This window comes from Dermacentor albipictus, unplaced genomic scaffold (assembly GCF_038994185.2).
Source record: "Dermacentor albipictus isolate Rhodes 1998 colony unplaced genomic scaffold, USDA_Dalb.pri_finalv2 scaffold_44, whole genome shotgun sequence".
Classification (NCBI taxonomy): Eukaryota; Metazoa; Arthropoda; class Arachnida; order Ixodida; family Ixodidae; genus Dermacentor; species Dermacentor albipictus.
In genome coordinates this window covers 310,620-330,925 of record NW_027225598.1, presented here as the reverse complement: position 1 = coordinate 330,925, position 20,306 = coordinate 310,620, and the positions used below count along the sequence as shown (strand labels likewise).

At 49.7% G+C, this 20,306-nt stretch overlaps 2 protein-coding genes across 3 annotated transcripts; both read right to left on the bottom strand.

The window, feature by feature from the left end:
* Window positions 1–6,397: 6,397 nt before the first annotated feature.
* Window positions 6,398–10,097, bottom strand: LOC139052931 (uncharacterized). Its single transcript, XM_070530078.1, has 2 exons — window positions 9,640–10,097; window positions 6,398–6,731 (listed from the first exon to the last, which is right to left on the bottom strand). The coding sequence occupies exons 1-2, from the start codon at window positions 10,043–10,045 to the stop codon at window positions 6,490–6,492; spliced, it is 648 nt and encodes a 215-aa protein (XP_070386179.1). The 5' UTR covers window positions 10,046–10,097; the 3' UTR covers window positions 6,398–6,489.
* A 1,999-nt stretch (window positions 10,098–12,096) lies between these two features.
* LOC139052948 (uncharacterized) lies at window positions 12,097–18,627 on the bottom strand. 2 transcript variants are annotated; one of them, XM_070530096.1, is made up of 2 exons: window positions 17,223–18,627; window positions 12,097–12,880 (listed from the first exon to the last, which is right to left on the bottom strand). In XM_070530096.1, the coding sequence occupies exons 1-2, from the start codon at window positions 18,501–18,503 to the stop codon at window positions 12,260–12,262; spliced, it is 1,902 nt and encodes a 633-aa protein (XP_070386197.1). In that variant the 5' UTR covers window positions 18,504–18,627; the 3' UTR covers window positions 12,097–12,259. The 2 variants fall into 2 exon arrangements, with proteins under 2 accessions (XP_070386197.1, XP_070386198.1); XM_070530097.1 differs by lacking the exon at window positions 17,223–18,627 and adding an exon at window positions 15,025–17,210.
* Between the last annotated feature and the right edge of the window lie 1,679 nt (window positions 18,628–20,306).

The following is a 20,306-nucleotide window of genomic DNA, read 5'->3' as shown; positions in this document are numbered from 1 at the left end:
TTTGCTTGTGTAGAATTAAGGTAGCTGTAGAACCTCTGTAAATATTCTTACGCGAAGGACGAGTCAGTAAGACGAGAAACTATTTACAGAATATATTTACAACGGTTGCAGCGCTGACCGGTTAGATTCACAGCGCGAGCCCAGTTCGTTCTTCCTCCTCTTTTCCGGAGTGATGGCGCCTACGCGCCTCGTTCAAACAAACAAATACCACACGTATGCAGCAATATTTTCCAAGCTTTTTACGTAAGCGTTCTGTACTCCTTGATTACGTAGTGCCTCTATGATTGTTGGTATCTCTACTGAATCAAATGCCTTTTCGTAATCTATATAAGCCACATAGAGAGGCTTATTGTACACAGCAGATTTCGCGGTAAACTGTTTGATGACATGGATGTGATCCATTGTAAAGTATCTCTTCCTGAAGCCGGCCTATTCCCTTGGTTGACAAAATCCAGTGTTGCCCTTATTCTACTGGAGATTATTTTGGTAACTATTTTATATAATACTGGGAGCAAGCTAATGGTCCCATAATTTTTCAATTCTTTAACGTCTCCTCTCTTGGGGATTAGTATAATGTCTGCATTCTTCCAGTTATCTAGGACCCTTGCAGTCGATAGACATTTCGTATAAAGATCCGCCAGTTTTCCAAGCATTATGCCTTCTCCATCTTTGATTAAATCAACTGTTATTCCATCTTCTCCTCCCGCGCTTCATCGTTTCATGTCTTGCAGGGCCCTTCTGACCTCATCGATAGTTATAGGAGAGTTTCCGTATCCTGTTCACTACTGTTTCTAAGTGAGGTATCGTGACTCCTCTAGGTACTGTATACAGGTCCGCTTAGAATTTTTCCCCTGCTTTTACTATATCTTCGAGATTGCTGATGATATTATCCTTCTTATCTTTTAGTGCATACATGATGGTTTGTCCTATGCCAGGTTTCTTTTTTACTGATTTCAGGCTGCGTTCATTTCTTACGGCTTCTTCAGTCTTTCTCATGTTATAGTTTCGAATATCAGTTATTTTCGCCTTGTTGATCAGTTTCGACAGTTCCGCGAATGGCGTAACACTGTGCGGCCGCCAGTCCCATACAACCGCGTAGAGCGCAGGACTCTGCGATTCTAGACGTACTGCGCTCACCGCAAAAAGTTAGAAAAACGCCCACATAAGCACAGCAGAGAAGTGCCTACGTGAGGCGGTTCCACCGATAACTGTAGAAGCGTCATTCAAAACAAGTAATTGTCCTCCACTTCCGGCGGCGTTTTCCCTACTTCCTTTTTAAATAAATAGATGTTGCTCCGTCAATATTCTCATAAACAACGGTCAACTTTTTTATTGTTCGCTTTTGCTTGCAGTTTGGTTGTTGCCTTGGCTCTATCCCTTAGTAGATCGCTTAATTTCTTAACTCCTTGTGATTTTTGTTTCCAGTTGCCAATTTTGCACGAAAAGTGACATACAACAAGGGAAAAACAGACGAGGTAACGGGCGACAGTCATCTTGCTTATGGGTTTAAGGGTTATTGCAGGGTTTCATGATGGACGCTCTTTCACATTATGTTATTTCCCACCTTATCTAACCCATATCACGTGTATATGGTTCCGGGCATCTGCCAGCGTAGCGGCGAGCCGTAACTCAAGGAAATAATGAAGCAAAGGGATAAGTTAAACGCAATTGGCGTTTTCTCCGGCCGCAGCTCGTTCCATGAGAGTACAGACCAGCTGAGTAACAGCCGCATCCCTCTCCTGGTCCCAGGATCAGCCTAAACAAAGAAGGTTGAACTAACAAAAGCAACAGCTATGCGCGTGACGGTTGAATAGATGGTGACAACTGAACGCATCTCGAGTTTATCGCGTGGGTGCGGAATCTATGAGACAACTGTCCTTCACATTACAAGAGATGCCATAACTACCGCCATCTAAAAGGAGTGAAAAAGGCAGCATAATGCTGACCGATGAACAGCTGCCAAGTCTCAACATTGATCTCGCGACGCTTTAGAAATGTGTGAGGACTGGTGGCGTGGGTTGGAGGGGGGGGGGATATGCCACTTGATTTCGGGGGGGGGGGCCCGGGCCCCCCCGGGGCCCCCCCCCCCTGGGTACGTGCCTGGGTCCCCGTTTCCCACCAACGGTCTCCCCGACCGTGAAGTGCATCCACACGTCGGAAATTGGCCGTACCATTGCAGAATCTGCTTCCACACGGCTTTATATGCGCACTTCCGCCACAGGTTGCACAAGTGTACGAGGGAAAGTCAAAATTGAACAATAACGGGCACCAAAACATGAGAAACCGCACCCGAACGACGAAGCCACGCTGACGCTGGAGCTGACATTAAGTGATGTCGATGGCGAATGGTCAGCCGCCGTTTGGTGTTTAGGCATTATGTGCGACAATTCGGTTTCGCGTTCTGCGTTTCGGTTTCACGTTCAACGCCGGGTGTCGCCGAAGCTTTATTTCTGTACGTCTTCCCCGCGGAAATTTTGGCCAATTTTTCCAACTGCGCTGAAAAAAACAGGAAAAAACCTGTTTATTTCGGCAATTTTCCCGTTTTTTTCCGCACTTCGCATCTCTAGGCCCCTGCCTCGCGCGCCGCAGGAGAGGGCACGCATCCGGGTCGCGTTACTCACTCGCGTGCGCGCCGCTCCTTCTCCCCCGCTAGGCTCCACCCACGCTCGCCACGCCGCTATGCTGCGCGATGATATTTTTATGACGCTCAGCTCCTAGGGCGGCTCTGAATACACCTCCCCCCTCCTATTCCTACTCCCCAATAGGCTTTCGAGCCATCCCTTAATAAATACATCTTATCATCATGCTCTGCTTTCACGCTCTCTCAGCTCCCCCCCCCCCTCCCCGCCGCAGCTCGGCGAAGCTGTGGACCAAAAGTGCGGACGCAATGAGAAAGCGAAGTTCTAACAGCTACACTGTAAAAAAGGACAATAAAGAAGACAGAAACACTCACAACAGTTCCATGAACTGCACGTGCACCGTTCATTATCCCGTAGTCAACCACATTAAGAGAACGTCTCTTTCCAGCCTCATTCGCTAGTGAGCAACAAATAACCAAAGAAGGCACGCCATACTAGCAACAGTTGGCTGTTGTTTCTATGTTCAACAAATATATATTCTTTCTTGCGAAGTTTTATTGCGATAACAATTATACGAACGCTCGAAGTACATCCACGCCGCCGCCATTGTCGTGCTTTCCAGCCCACGTGGTGCGTTTTCGCTGCCAAAAATGACGAAGGGGACGCACCATCAACGCTTAGCGTTTAATGTACGTACACTTTCGCTCTCAACCGTTGCGGCGGCCGAGCTAGAGCAATAGCGTTCTGCCTTCCACTGCTGTCGCGAATGTTGTCCCGACGCCCACTATAGACACACCAGCGTTCCTGCTGAGCTGCTATGCGTACGCTCTGGTCCAAGAAGTAAGCGTCAAGTGACTAACTCTGCTCCCTCACGGGTTGCAGAATCAAGCGTCTTTCCTTTCATCAGATCTACCAAGCACAACGTAAGATCAATATCGATATTTGTGCACCACCGAAGTGACCACCGGCAACGCCCCTGGCGGCGCTCCTCATGCGTGCGTTGTGAGACGCCTGGTAGCTGCCAGGGGCGCTGTTCCTGTTGCCTAGCGGGAGTTTCATCGCGTGCGGCGTCGCTCCAGCATGTCGCACCCACCTGTAGTTAGAACACCATCCTAGGAGTTCATGCTCAACGCTAAACGTTGCTATCACTCTCAATGCTTTGCCCCTACAGGCGAACTGACAAAATACTTCAGCGAAGTTGTTAAAGGGCCCCTCACCAGGCCCCATAGCAAATTTTGGTTATACGCTGGAAGTTGTTACGTGTCCTCTAGGGAGCGTTCTGCCGCAAACATTTTTCAAATCGGCTAGTTAATAGCCGAGATATAAATATTTTAGTGCAGCAAACCCATGATTTTAGCAGGCGTGCTCCACTGCCAAGCAAGACGCTCCCTCCACTCGCCCCGTCTAGCCTACGCAAGCGAAATTCCTTCCCTGCGTTCTCCCATGCCGGACCTCGGGGATCGCGTGACGCATACATCACAGGCCCCGCCTTCATTTTTTTTTTTTGCTCCTCGCTCATTATTTATTTATTTATTTGTTTGTTTATTTAATATTTATTTATTGGCGCTGCGCATTTCCGCCAGCGGCGTCGCGCACGAGCTGTTGTCTCGTTCGCGCAGCGCCCGATTTTGCGCGCTGTGAAAGAGGAAACACGACTAGCGGTATAATTCAGTCCTACACGAATACTGAGGCAGTACAAGCGGATTGCAGCGCATGATCAGGCGCTGGAACACGGTAGAAAATGGCATAGTTTCGGTAACTGCGCACGTGACCGCACGACCGTGGGAACAAGCAGACGAAGCGGAAGTACATCTCTCTTGCTTCGGTGCGAAGTAAAACAAAAAAGCACGCAGACATTTCGTTGGTGCGTTTCATTATTTCTCTAAACTTCAACTCGTGTATTCAACCAACAGATAACACAGATAAGAGATGTTATCTGGAATAATTCTGAAGTCGCGTGTCACCACGAGCGACGTCACACTGCGGACACAATTACGTAGGCGCAGGGACACGATTACGTCACCGTCCGGCTTGGAGCGTGGCGACCGCGAGTGAAGAGGGAAACGGCGTTCGGATTGAAATTTCAGATCTTTTCGCAGCGCGTAGCGATGTCATGCTTTGCGGACACGATTCTTATCGCGCAATGCATGCTCTGCGCTTGTCAGCTCAATATGGCCAGACCTGCAGGTCTGGTCATAACCACCCATAACCACCCATAAAGGGCCCCTCACCATGGTAAGGGGCTTTTTATGGATGGCTTTCGAGCAGCGAAGATCAGCGTGCGGCGGAGTGGTCGATATAATGGCTTGTAGCAAAACATTTAATTTCGACGTTTCGGCGGCCGGGGTCCGACCTTCATCAAAAGTGCGATTGCAAGCACACGGAAAGATATTCATCGGTGCGCCAAAGATGTCGACAACCTTGGAAACGTGCATCTTGGTAGTTGCGCATACACTTCATCCTACCTAGGCTTTCATTATTTACCCTATCGAAAGTGTGCTGAACTTTTGTATTAGAAATGACTCGAGAGCTTCCCTGTCGCAGTGAGTGGAAAATCCTGATCTAAAAATAGTGGCCTTAATGGTTTCGAAAGAGGGGCCTAGTGTGTTCTCTTGTGTGGCGAGGGGGAGCTGCGGTATGGATTTTTACATGCGATTCATAATTGTTAAAGCGTACTAAAAGGCGTTTCCGCTTGTCCAATGTAATGTGCGTGGCAAATGGTGCATTCGAGAAGATATGCAACGTTATAAGCGTCACTGTTGTAATCCCTTGGTGCTTGGTGAAGTGAACGCTGGATCCTGGCCGACACGTCGAAATTAAACCTGGGGTTTTCTACGTGCGCCTGCAATTCCCTCAATTTATTTAACGCCTAATCCGAACAACTACTACCTTGACACCCACGCATGCATATATATATATATATATATATATATATATATATATATATATATATATATATATATATACATATACATATATACATATACATATATATATATATATATATATATATATATATATAGAGAGAGAGAGAGAGAGAGAGAGAGAGAAAGAGAGAGAGAGAGAGAGTTAAGCTTAACGATAAAGGATTCTAAGTTACCTTGCTTGTATGTCGTTGGAATGGACAACCACTTCTATGTGCGATCTTTTACCAAGTAATTCGTAACTTGTTTCTCACGTCGTTTAACTTTGAGTCGGCTAGGAGTTTGTACGGCTGCCGCCGTGACAACTGACGTGGTGCTTGTTGTGCCGTCACTCAGAACCAGGGGCGTATACCCCCCATCCTCCACCGAAATTTGTGAGAGATACCTGCAGCATAAAACGGCGGGATACAACACACGTCTGCCCCTCGATCTCCATCCATCCCTCACCCTCCCCCCTATGCCACTGCTAATAACAGCCATTCACGACGGCGTGAGCAGAGCCTCTGTACTTACATGCATCGATGTCATCTCTAAATGCATCCGTGAAGGCATTCTTACAAATATTTGAAAGGCCGAAGTAAAAGAAGAAAATATTTTCAAACGGAAAGGCGTTCACGTCCAGTGATGCTATAATATGCCCAATAATGACATTAACACAATTAAATATGAGTAACGGAAACTCAATATATAGTTAAGCATGAGAAATAAAGATGAATAATAATAAATTTGCTGGAGATGCTCATATCCCACACACATGATTCCCAAGACTACAAGATAGAGCTCGCTGCTTTCGTAGAAGCAATATATATTTGCCCATTCCACCAAGGAGGAAAGGCCACAAACGCAAGGGAAAGTCCAAAGAAAAAGCCTAGCTAAGGCACCGAAAACAGGGTATAACATGAATCCATCGTCTCGAATTTTAATATTGCACACCGGAAACCTGTCGAGCCGACAAGGCGTTCGTATCTGAGAAACGCCAAAGCCTTCTACAACGGTTGCCACAACTTGGTAGTCGCCTCAAGATGCCGCATATGGCGATGCATTCGACGTCGCAGGGCGAGCAGCTTCCGGTACGAGAAGTAAGCGAGGGCCACCAGCACTGCCAGCAGCAACACCAGGGTCACCGAGAGGCAGAACACCCAGTCGGGAGGAGTCCGGCCCGGCCGGGACGCCATTCGACGGCGCCGGGCAGGGGCGGGAGGCGGCTCCACGTAGGGAGTCATGGATTCTAGGAATCAAGAAAGATGTGAAAGCATCAGTTTGCCTGCCTGCACAGTCACATCGACTAAATACGAAAATGCACGTTAAAGGCAAACAGTCTGCCTGTCTTCTACCTGCAGCTTACCCTTTAAGTTTCAAAAGAACTCGCGGCTGAAAGTACCGCAAGCCTGAAATTATTTCAACGTTTTGTGAAGAAACAATATCTGAGATGCAACGAGAGGTTGGAATCGAAAGCGGAAACGAAATGTTTGCTTAAAACATTGAAGAACCCCAAGTGTTCTTATTCTTAAATTCGATTTTTTAATCAAAACGAGTCCGTGAAATCATATTTGCCAGGTAGATATCACGTGCAGCTGTGGCTCTATATATATGCGCTCCGATGCAAACAGCATGACGAGGTAATGCTTAAGCCTGCCGCCCAAGCATCTTTGCGTTTCCTTCAAGAGAAGGTTTCTTTGCCTGCCCTCCCTGGTATCGCGGGGCTGCTGCTGTCTATTGATGGGTCAGCCCGTATCTCGGCGGTTACATTTGTGGGCATATATAGGAGGCGTATCTGTGCACTGTATAGATGGACCTTGCACCATATGCAGGTACCAGCAAACGAGCATATAGTATAACATTTGTATATGCTTTTCGGCAAAACAGTACTACTAAACGCACTTCTACTCTGCGCAATAAAAAGTTAAGTTGCAATACGAGTCAACCAGCAATTGAAAGTCGAGTTGGGGACGAGATAGGGGCGGAGTCACTGCGCACTGCACTTTATCGCGTCACTCCTCACGTGGGGGGAGTATAGCATGGAGCATCGCACTCAAATTCTTTTTTTTATGGGGTTTACGTGCCAAAACCACTTTCTGATTATGAGGCACGCCGTAGTGGAGGACTCCGGAAATTTGGACCACCTGGGGTTCTTTAACATGCACCTAAATCTAAGTACACGGGTGTCTGCATTTCGCCCCCATCGAAATGAGGCCGCCGCGGCCGGGATTCGATCCCGCGACCTCGTGCACAGCATCCCAGCACCATAGCCACTGAGCAACCACGGTGAAAATCCTTTTACTGTACTATCTTCGAGAGTGGCCCAGATTTTGACGTATGATGACGTGTTAATTATTCTAAATAACTTCCACGATTCAGCGTGTCGGACCACGATCTAATAATGAGGCGCGCCGTTATGTGAGAAAGGTGTTTGTGGCGTAATGGTTACAGTATCAGGCTTCTGTGAAAGACGTCCTCTGTTCGAATCCGGCCTTTGGACAATGTTATTGATTTACTGATTTAAAAGAAAAATCACTTTCGTCACAAAGGCTAAACAATGAATGCGATAGCTACATGCTAGAATATGACCCGAAGCAAGGCTCACAGCTTTGGTGGCAGTATGAATTGCAGTAAACGTGTACTGGCTAAGTAAACACGCGTGCCGTCACGTGAGCTGACACGCATGGACAGAAAGAACTCGATGGCCGCGAGCAGAATCAGCCAGAACTACGGGACCTTGCCGGCGTTGTCACATGGTGTCGATGTCGCATTCGGGTTTTGTCGACGTTGTCGCCCAAGCCTCGCCCCCCTCCCCGTGTTCCCGCAGGCCCACGTCTGCGCGCCTCCGGCGTCGAGCTCCAGCGTGCGCCAAACACGCAGCGGCACGTTGTTCCTGTGGACCGCTGAATGGTCCTCCTTGCTTCACTGCGATTAGAGTTTCACATAACCTTCTCGGCTGGGGTTCTGACTATTAAAAACGCGGAGCCATGTTTTCACGATGTGATATGCACGATGCTTCTCTGCAGAAATTCCGCACCGGCGGGCTACGTGTGAGAAAACGACGGCACAAGCTGGCAGGGTCTACCTGTAGCTGGGGTTGCAATTCGTTTCAGCAAGCAAAGCTGCCTAACCTGAGGTCTTGGCTTGCAGCGGCTTCTGCGCACCAGTCTGCGCGATTCGAACGCGAACACGTCTAGACATATTACGCCACCTGGCGTTCAAATTCTGACTCAATGAGAAAGCGCGGGGTTAATGTGAGTAATGTTCAGCAGAAAACGTATTAAAATTCAACAAATCAATGCTTTTACACGTGATTATCGTTGACGGCGAAAGGTGGCATCAAGTGTTCATATAATTTATATTGCAACAAAATGTTACACGTGCCTCAATGCGCTGGTTTGCACGTGGTAAATGCTTAAGGATATTCTATTCCACCTCCTGGCGGGTGCGCCGGTGGTGTAATATATATATATATATATATATATATATATATATATATATATATATATATATATATATATATATATATATATATATATATATATATATATATATATATATATCTATCTGGTTGCCCAGTAGTCCCAGTAGTGCATATCGGCTCACATTTGAAGGCTTCACTATCTCCGGGATTGGCCCACGATATATGGCTAAGAGGGTACCCGATACGGAAAAGTACGATACGGTACCCGCTAGGAGAGACTTTGTCTTTAAAAAGGTAATTGTTTTCCCCAGTAGGCAGAGGAGTGTTAAATCGTAGCGCAGAGACACGTGGACAAAATTACGCGGATCTCATGCACTGTGGAAATCGATGTAATCGAAGCTTTCTGTGCTGTTTCCGTTGATTGGCGATAATTGGAGGTGACGTTTACAGCAAATGTTTAAATTCTTCAGCGTTTAGTGCAACACTACAAAGGGAAGTTGGCATTAATTGTTGCCTTGTGAGCACCACTGTCTGTCTGCGTAGTACGCTGAACATACAGCGGAACGTGTCTCCTTGAAGCGTTGTGCGCCATTATTCATAACCTCCGAAAAGGTTGGTTGGCACCTCAGGTAGTCGACATTAATCTTCAGCGTCCCGCTACGGCGTGTCTCGTGATCAGATTGTGGTTTTTGCACGTAAAACGCAATAACTGACTTCAGTTTGGAAGCCTCACCGGCGGCCAGGCCGGCACCCCATGGCTCGGCTTGTAAGTCCACCGAGCCAGTGTACGCCAGAGCCGGCTGCGTCACTGGCGCGCCGAGTGCAACCGGAGCGTAGGATCCTTGGCCAGGATCGATGCCCACGGTTCCAAGAGCTGGCTGTGGTGGTGGCTGAGGATAGGTACTGGGGACGCGCTCAACTGCCAGGGGATACGGGCTGTCGATTTGCTGCACTGGTTCTGGGTACGCAGCGTCAGGAGCGGTGGGCTGAGCCAACTCTGGACGAGGTTCGTCGAGCTGCGGCTGTTGGACGTACGGGTCGCCAGGCGCGGCGATTGGGAGAGGCTGGCCAGGGAAGCTTCCGGCCGCATTTGTTGGAAGTGCGGCCGGCGGAGCCGAGGAATACTGCTGGAAGTACATAACCCTTTCGAAGGTGCACTTCCCAAACCGTTGTTTTTGTTCTTCGTGCGTCCAAACGCTGGCTCATACCCACTACAAGGGACTGGCCAAAAAGCAGGCGATTGCGCATGTGCTTGCTAAGATTATAACAAAATAACATTTTTCTAGCACAGCGTGGGTAAAAAAAAGTCAGAAATAAAAGAAAATTTCGTTAGGAATATTGAGATCACACAATTTACCATCAAGAAATGAAATAATACCAGTAAATGGGAAGTTCAGGAATTCAAAAAGTCGAAATGATACTTCTAAGAACGTCGTTTTAAATATCGGCGGCTTCGCCGTACTTGGCTACTTAGTGGGTTTGGCGCTGCGCTACTAAGCATGACGTCGCGGGACCATATCCTGGCCGCGGCGGCGCGGCACATCGATGGGGGCGAAATGTAAAAAACACCAGTGTACTTAGATTAAGGTGCACGTTAAAGAACCCCAGATAGTCCTAATTTATACTGATACACCCACTATAGCGTGCCTCCTAATCAGATCATTGTTTTGGCACGTAAACCCCATAATTTTCATGTAAACGTTAAATGAGGAATATGGCATCTCAATTTTGTAAAGGAGACTTAGAATTGTCTTGAACGACACCAATTATTATTGCGTTGGCATTCTCAGAGTACTTCATAGACTTTCCAGTGGCGACTATCTATCTATCCAGTGGCTACTGACTATCGGCTCCGTGATTTCGAATTCTCCAAGCGCCCAAAATCTCCTGGTACCACTGAAATCAGCGGAACATCTTTGTAAGCATCAAGGGGACTCAGCGGAACCAAACTTCGGTGAGCAGCAGTTTTTAAGACCAATGTTACGTTCTACCGGCCAAGGGCCGGCAGCTACGTGACGAAATCCAGGCCGATTCGCAGAGCAAAAAGACGGCCTTTATTTCCAGCTCGGAAATATATATAGAAGAGAAAAGAGAGAAAGAAAGAAAGAGGGACCATAAACGCATGCGCGGAGAGGCGCACGTGGCTCCGAATAGGTTATCTGCAGCATTCCTTTCCCCTAGTAGCCGTAGCGCTCCACTGGCTTTCTGGTTCTTGTGGAACGACGAAGGTCAGGAACAGGCCTTTCGGGAGGGTCTTGAGCCTCGTTTATCGGTGCCCCTAAGGTCGTCGGAGGCGATTCCTCAGGACTTGATAGTTCTCTGCTTCCGTCTGTGTCTGATGAACGCTTCCGGATCTGGTCGACATGTCGTCGAACGACACCGTCCTCGGTAGCCACAGTGACTAAACGGGCACCACTCGTCGATTTTACTTTGCCTGGTGTCCACTTTTCTCCTATGCCGTAGTTGCGCACATAGACGGCATCTCCAGGGGCGAAGTACCAACTGGCGGAATCAGCCGCTGGATCCTTGGGCTTTTCGTGGCTCCTGGGAGGAAGACACATATCTAGTCTTGTACGCAAACGGTACCCAAGAAGAAGTTCAGACGGTGAAATTCCTGAAGCCTGTTGCGAATTTCGGTAGTTGCAAAGAATTCTAGCCAAGGCAGTTTCCAACTCCACACCAGGCATTCTCTTCAAGCCCTCCTTGATAGTTCTCACTGCCCGTTCGGCGAGACCATTGCTTTGAGGGTGATAAGGCGGGGTGCGAATATGCTCGATTCCATTTTTCTGCACAAATACAGCAAACTCTGAACCGGTAAAGGGCGTACCGTTATCCGTAACTATGGTGCGGGGCAAACCAAACCTGCTAAACAAGGTTCGCATGCAATCGGCAGTTGCATTAGCGGTTGCTCGAGATACTGGAATGGCTTCTAGCCAATGGCTGTGTGCGTCGACGATTACCAACAACATCTTGTTTGCAATGGGCCCTGCGTAGTCGGCATGCAGCCGTGACCACCTCTCTCGCGAAATCGGCCAGCTAACGGGGTTCCGCGCAGGTGGCATGGGCAGAGCCTGCACACAGCTTCGACAGTCTGAGACCATTCTACAGATGTCTCGATCTAAACCTGGCCACCAAAATCTAGCCCTTGCCCTTGTATGCGTGCCGCGAAGGACGTGACAACAGCAAGATAGCCAGAACAAGAAGAACGCAGGTTTATTGGGAAGTGTTGCTTTTATAGCCGACCGAGTGATAACGGGCCGACCGTAGCGCGCATGTCAGGAACAGGCGCACAGTCATGCACGCATCTGATACATCCTTCCATGTAAACAAACAAAACAGACTCTTGACATTAGTTAAGCAATTTGATTAAATGCCTCGTCATAGCGAAGGCGTTGCGGCGGTCTAGTGTTCCGGGACGATCTTCTCGGAGCTGGGGTCAGCACCGAATCCGGTGTTGGCCTTCCTTCTGTGTTGGCTGGGCACTGTTGCGCCCCAGCAGTCGTTCGGGAGGATTCCGAAGCCTGCGATGTTGATCCGGCCGAAGAATGCATTGCAGGTACCTGAGGGTTGTCGACAGGCGTGCTCGTTTCGGTTGTGTCGTCCCCGTCTTCGCTGCTTGTTTCATCATAAGGCTCATCCGTTCGTATGAGGTGTTTGCGGTTGCGCCGCAGAACTTGCCCATCTTCGGTTACCAGCTGGTAGGACCTTGGAGCTTGCGTGCCTCTTACCCTCGCTTTCCGGGACCACGTTCTCGTTCCTCGCAGCCGTACTACGTCCCCTCGAGAAAGCTTCGGCAATGGTTTGCCTTGTGCGTGCTGGCAGTGCTTTTTCACCTCTGTGCAGGGTACTTCATGGAAGTCGGGAAGATTGGCTCGAAGGCGCCTCCCTTGCAACAGTTCACCAGGAGATCGCCCGTCCTCAAGTGGAGCTGAGCGATAAGCCAGTAGTCCTTGCCAGAAGTCGTCCCCGGACTCCTGCGTTTTTTTCAAGATGCGTTTGACAATCTGCACACCTTTTTCTGCCAACCCATTTGACTGCGGGTAATGAGGACTAGAAGTTACATGTGAAAAATCATAGTTTCGTGCAAACATGGCGAAGTCATAACTCGAAAACTGAGGACCATTGTCCGTGCAAACTTCTAACGGGACGCCATATCTTGCGAAGATAGCGCTTAGTGCAGCTATCGTAGTCCTTGAGGTAGTGTCCTGGAGTTGTTGGACCTCTGGAAAGTTCGAGAAGGCATCATAAGCCACAAGATACGAGTCCCCAGCAAAGAAAAATATATCCACTCCAACCCTGTACCACGGGCATCTGGGAACTGACCGCATCAGTAGAGGTTCTTTTGCTTGCGCATAAGCATATTTCTTACAGGTCGAACACCTCGCATGTAGCGCTACAATTTCACGGTTAAGACCTGGCCAAAAAACAAGGCGACGTGCCCTCTCTTTGCACTTTTGAACCCCAAGATGTCCCGCATGAATTCTGGACAAAATCTTTTTCCGCATACTCTGGGGTACGATTACTTTGGAGCCTTTAAAAAGTACCCCATTCACAACAGATAGTTCTTGCGCAAAAGGCTTGAGTTCACCCTCAATGGGTTGGCTCCTTGACAAACGTTCCACCACTACCTGCAGGTAGCTGTCACGCGCAGTTTCTGTCCTCAATTCGCGCTCTGTCGTTGGCGTCACCATGTACCCTAGGGACTGCACTGCGTGAATTTCCACGTCGTTCATGTTTGTGTCTTGTCTGCTGCAGTCATCAGCTGTGGATCGTGATAACATATCAGCCAGAACTAGGTTCTTTCCCGGAATGTAGCGTAAAACAAAATCATACCTAAACAGACGCAGAAAAAACCTTTGCAGCCGGGGCGGCATGTCATCAATTGCTTTTTCCGCTATCGACACGAGTGGTTTGTGGTCAGTTTCTATGAGTAGCTTTCGCCCGTAGACGAATTGATGGAATTTTTCGCATCCGAAGCAAATGCCAAGGGCCTCCTTTTCAATCTGAGCGTATCTCTGCTCTGCCTGTGTGAGAACGCGTGATGCATATGCTACGGGTCGCCAGTCATCGCTGTGACGTTGCAGCAGAGCTGCTCCTACACCGTCCCGTGAAGCGTCGCACGAAATCTTTGTTTCCTTTTGAGCATCAAAAATAGCAAGCACGGGAGCTGTGGCCAAATCTTGTGTTACTCTCTTCCACTCCCTAGAGTGGTTTTCAGTCCACTGAAAATCTGAGCGAGACTTGATAAGATCTCTCAACAACACTGTTCGTTCAGACAGACGCGGCACAAATTTTCCGAAGTAGTTTAACACTCCCAGCATGCGTTGAACATCGGGCTTGCTTGTTGGTTCCGGCATTTCAATCATGCTTTTGACGAGCTGTGGGTTCGGTGATATACCATTTGAGGTTATTATGTCACCAAGAAACTTGATTTCTGTGACGCCGAACTTGCACTTTTGTGCATTAAAAGTTAAGCCAGCTTTTTCGGCTGCTTTCAGGACAGCTACTAGGCGCTCGTCGTGCTCTCGCCGCGTTGAACCCCACACCAAAATGTCATCCATGTATACTAGTACGCCCGCAGCACTGTGCTTGTCGGCTGTAGTTCATTTGATGGTAGTTTCCGATAGACCGAAAATGGCAAGAGGCTGGCTTGTGATCCCGTGTCTATCTTGAAGGAAATTCCCTGACCATTAACTTGAGCATTTACCGTCCACTCATTGGCTTTTCCACCTTTACTGCAGACATCTAGGACATCAAAATCGCTCTCTTGAAGTTTGTTGACTTCACTCACTTCTGTCGACTTCCTACAGCACATAGAAAAGTGATTGACACCTTGGCACACATAGCATTTTTTTCCAAATGCTGGGCACTGCTTCGGCCTGTGCTTGCGGTTACAACGCCTGCACTGCAACAGTTCCCCGCCAAGCTTACTCTCGTTTGTGCGCCTCGAAATGGCATCGACGCAGCCCGCTGCTTTGCGCCACACCTCATTTTGTTGTGCGACTGATTCTGCAATTTTGCACATATTTTCCGCTTTCAATAACGTCAGCTCTTTCTCCCGAAGCATCTTCTCCCGTAGCTTAGCGTTGTTGGTACCAAAGACAATTTGGTCTCTTACCAGTGAGTCATGCGATGCTCCAAAGTTGCACTGCGAGGCTTGTTTCTTTACGTCACGTAAAAATTTTTCGAACGGTTCTCCTTCCGCTTGGGTCCTCGTGCGAAACAGGTACCTTTCATGCACTTCGTTGGTCACCTCTGAGCAGTAGGCGTCGAACTTTTGCATTAAGGTCTTGTAGTCATCCTTGCTCTCGTTCGGTTCGAACTTGAAATTGTTGAATACATCGAGCGCCTCGTCACCCGCGATGCTCAGCAGAAGTGCAGCTTTCGAAGCCTCACTTTTCGGCTGGTCCTTCACTTCCGTTGCTTGCAGGAAGAGCTCAAATTTTTGCTTGAAACGCTTCCACGATGCCGAGACGTTCCCCGCCAGACGTAGGGGCTCCGGTGCCTGCAGCCGTTCCATGCTTCGTCTTCCACGGCTGCCGAAGCTAGACCGTCGTAGCCACTTCTGACACCATGTATGCGTGCCGCGAAGGACGTGACAACAGCAAGATAGCCAGAACAAGAAGAACGCAGGTTTATTGGGAAGTGTTGCTTTTATAGCCGACCGAGTGATAACGGGCCGACCGTAGCGCGCATGTCAGGAACAGGCGCACAGTCATGCACGCATCTGATACAGCCCTTGTCTTCATGGTAGACGCCCCCTGATGAGACTCGTGCAGCATCTTCAACAGTTTCCCACGCGCCTCCCTTGGTATCACCACACGATGGCCCCAGTACAACAGTACCTTCTCTATAGACAATTCGTGTCGTCTTTTCCAGAATTCCGCCATTTCTCTGCTGTCATCTACGACGGAGGGCCACCCTTCAGCCACGTACCTGCATATCGTCTGCTAAAACCCGTCAGCTGCTGCGAGTGCTTGAATCTCCTTGTGGGAAACCGCTGACTGGTCCCATTCGTCTATGCTAAGCACCATTTCCGACAGATCTTCGGTTTCCGCTAGCGGCTCCTGCAGCGATTGAGGCAAACGGCTTAGAGCATCAGAAATTAGCATCTGTTTGCCAGGTTTACAGATCAGCTTGTACTGGTATGCCCCGAGCAAAAGCGCCCAGCGCTGAATTCGGGCTGCAGCCATGACAGAAGTTTGACGATCCTGTTTGAGAAGGCCCAACAAGGGGCAGTGGTCCGTTACAAGCGTGAACTCCCTTCCCAACAGGTAATCGCGGAACCGTGTCACGCCAAATACCAGGGCTAAGGCCTCGCGCTCAATTTGGGAGTATTTTCTCTCTGCTGAGGTGAGCGTTCGTGATCGGAAACCAATTGGCCTGTCTTCACCATTTATTCGATGGAAAAGGGCAGCACCGACACCGTAAGGTGACGCGTCGCATTCCAACATCAGCTCAAGCTGCGGATTAAAGTACGTTAGCACTGGGGCTGAACACAAAGCATCCTTGGCCTTCTGGAATGCGTCTTCTTTTTCGTGCCAAACCCATTTTGCACCTTTTTCAAGAAGGCTGTACAAGGGTGAAAGTATAGTGGAAAGATTTGGCAAAAACTTGTAAAATGTAACCATTCCCACAAAGGATCGCAACTCAGCAACATTTCGCGGTGAAGGGGCTAGCCTGATTGCATCCACGTGCTTCTCGAGTGGATGTAGCCCTTCAGCATCGATACGATGGCCAAGATATGTCACTGATTGTTCACCAAACTTGCACTTGTCGGCACGAAGCTTGATACCGTTCTCGCGGAAACGCTGTAGCACAGCTTGCAGGTTTACGTTTTCAGCCTCGCTGCTCTCGGCTATCAGGACGTCGTCTAGATAAGCCTGGGTCCCTTGTAGTCCTTGCAGCACAGATTCAATTTTCCGTTGGAATATCGCTGGAGCTGATGCGATGCCAAACGGTAACCTGTTGTAGCAAAAGAGCCCCTTTTGTGTGTTTATCACTGCTAATTTCCGCGAATCTTCATCTAGCTCGACCTGATTGTAAGCATCGCGAAGGTCTAAAATACTTTTTTTTTCCTCCACACAGGTTTGCAAAAATATCGTCTATGACAGGCAAGGGGTACTGCTCAACATCGCACACAGGGTTTAGTGTAACCTTGAAGTCCCCGCAAATGCGCACTGTTCCGTCCTTCAAAACTGGCACGATGGGCGTTGCCCATTCGGAATGAGGGACTGGAGATATTATGCCAGCTGACACTAATCTGTCAAGCACCTTAGACACTTTATCACGAAGTGCAAAAGGAATTTTCCTTGCCTTGAAGAACTTGGGGTTTGCTCCGGCCTTGATGTGCAGTCGGGCTGGCGGGCCTTTCATGAGACCAGCGCCTTCTGTAAAAAGGTCGGAGTGTTGCTGGAGCAGCATCGGCACGTCCTCCAAGGCTTGTTTTGGCACAGGAGCCGTCGAATACACGCTCAGCACCTGAATGCGTTCGTCTGTTAATTTTTTCAGCAGGTCCCGACCGCATAGACTGGGGCCATTGCAGTCTAAAACTGTCAGACTGCACTGCACTGTTGTACCGTCGTAATAAACTGGCATTGTCAGTGCTCCCAAAAGCGGCAACTTTCCGAGATAGCATGAAAGCTGCACTTCCGCCTTTTGTAGCTGCGGCCATCGGTGAGAGTGCAATTTGTAAATGCTCTTGGGAATGACACGAACAGGGGAACCAGTATCGATGTCCATCATTATTTCAATGCCATTCCACGCGAACGATTTCCTGATGGGCGGTATGAGAGAGCGCGTGGTAGTCAAGGACCAGATTTGTGACGCGCTGCTATCACTTTCTTCGCTTTCCGTCGCCTGAGCAGTTACTGCTAGCAATTTGCTTGGTTCATTTGCCGCACACATTCTCGCTAAATGCCCTGGCCGTGCACACTTGTAACATTTCCGCTTGATTAGTCGACAAGCATTGGTCTTGTGACCACGTCTACCGCAACATTTGCATTGTTGCACGCCTTGCGACTTCGCGCGCGATTCGTATTGCCCAGAGAGCTTTAGCAATCTTGCTTGTTCTTGGTCTCTAACAATACCTTGCGAATCGCGTTCAGCGCTCTCTGCGGCAAGGGCAAGAGCCTCGGCTTCTTCAAGATTCAGATCTTTCTTCGCTAGCAGCTGCTTCTGCACATTCTTGGATCTGACGCCGCACACAATACGGTCCCTCATCATTCTGTCCAGCATAGTTCCAAAATTGCAGTTGTGTGCCATCTGCCGTATTGCCACTATGAATGCATGTACAGATTCCCCTTCTTGCTGGCAGCGATGGAAGAACTTGAAACTTTCAGAAATTGCATTCGGTACCGGGTCGTAGTAGCTGTTTAACGTCTGCACAACTTCTTTGTAGGTCAGGGCGTTAGGCTTTCGCGGGGCTACCTTTCCGTTCAAAATTTCTATTGTCCTTGTTCCCAGCGCAGCTACCAGCAGGGCTCTTTGCTTAGCATCGTCCTTCACATCATTCGCTTCGAAATAGGCTTCAACCTTGACTAAATACGCCTGCCACTTATCTTTTTCGTCTTCAAATTCCGGTAGCCTGTGTGCCATGGTCGGTGGTGGGTTCCTTCTGCTTGGCTTCCTTGCTGCAGCAGAATCCTCGTCGCCACTGTTACGTTCTATAGCTCGGCCAAGGGCCGGCAGCTACGCGATGAAATCCAGGCCGATTCGCAGAGCAAAAAGACGGCCTTTATTTCCAGCTCGGAAATATATATAGAAGAGAAAAGAGAGAAAGAAAGAAAGAGGGACCATAGACGCATGCGCGGAGAGGCGCACGTGGCTCCGAATAGGTTATCTGCAGCAACCAACGAGAGCCCTATTCGTACGGCCACGCCGACGGTATACGGTTAGCCCTAACGCCGAACGCTGGTGCGCGGGAGATCGGAGACCCGCAAGCAGCCAACGTGTCGACGGTGAGCTGTGGGGGCGACCCAGCCCGGAACGCTACGATCGCGGGAAACCCAGGCACCATTGTCCACCAACCCACCGACACCGAGATCATGGAAGTTGTATCCGACAGTCACCCGAAACCCCTGCCTGACGAGGCCATGGCCGAGCCGTCTCCCGTCCTCTCGGAGCAGCTCCACAATCAAGAATCCCAGTGGCAAACGGTCGTTTCCCTTCATCGGAACGTCGCCTGCAAAAACAACAATCCACTGGTGAGCAAGACCCAGTCGGGCAAACCCCGGCATCGAAAACCACGCCGTTAGGGCTAGCTCTAACCTAGGCGCCAGCCGCCGCCGCAAAAGCCACGTCGCAAGTTACCTGCGATGAGCGCGGAGCCGGAACACCTATTTCTGAAGGCGCGGCTGCAAAGAGCAGGCCTCGCCGACGCGCTCCTCCACTCCCGCGCACCGACATGAAAATCATTATCCGCCCGACCCCGGGCCTCACAGTTCGAAAACTACAGACCCACCAAGTGGCCAATGCGATCGTCCAAGCCGTCGGAGCCGCACCGATCTGCAAGGAGGATGATTTCATCGTCCGCCTGCGACACTGCTCGAACATCATCATCGTGAGCACCCCTCATGAGGCCACGGCAGCCACCCTCATGAAAATTATGAGCCTCGCCTTTCACGGACGATCACACCCTGTGAACGTGTATCTATCAACACCCGAGGGCCTGCTTAAAGGTGTCGTACACGGCATCGACGCAGGCACTGGCGAAGAAGAGCTTACGGCGAATCTTCGGGTCCGCACACATGGAGTCCGCATCGTGCGGGCCCGTGTGCTCGGACAATCCCAGACAGCCCTACTCCACTTCGAGGGACCCGAGGTGCCTAGATTTAATTGTGTACTTCTACGGAGGGGAGATGCCTTGCCGAGACTACCAGCCAACAAGGCAGTTCTGCTCTATCTGTATAACCACCGGATACCGACCAGACGTCTGCCCCAACCCAACGGTTCGTGCGTAGAACGTTTGCAACCACCGTAACCCAGAGGCCGCACACACTTGTGTTCAGAAGGGCCCCTCTCACGGCCGCAACACAGTGCAACAACAAGCTCAAGCACATTCCCCCCAGATGGAAGCCTGCCTCCACCACCACACCCAAAGCCCAACGACAGCTCCGCCCGGTCACTCAGTCTACCAAGGCGGCTGACCTTCGCCCGCGATGGTTCAGCTCCGAGCGGGAAGACTCCGACTTCGACTACTCGGAGTCTTCGAGCATCTACGGATCCCTGTCCGGTTCCAAGCCGAGGTCCAGGTCCCGCTCCTGCTCTCGCCTCCGACTTTCGGTCGCCCAGACGGCGATCTCGGTTGACGCCCAAGCAAAAACAGCAGGAGCACCAACCACAGCGGCACCCAAAGATAACGGGCCCAGCAGCACCAACAAAAGACCAAGGAAGCCTCAC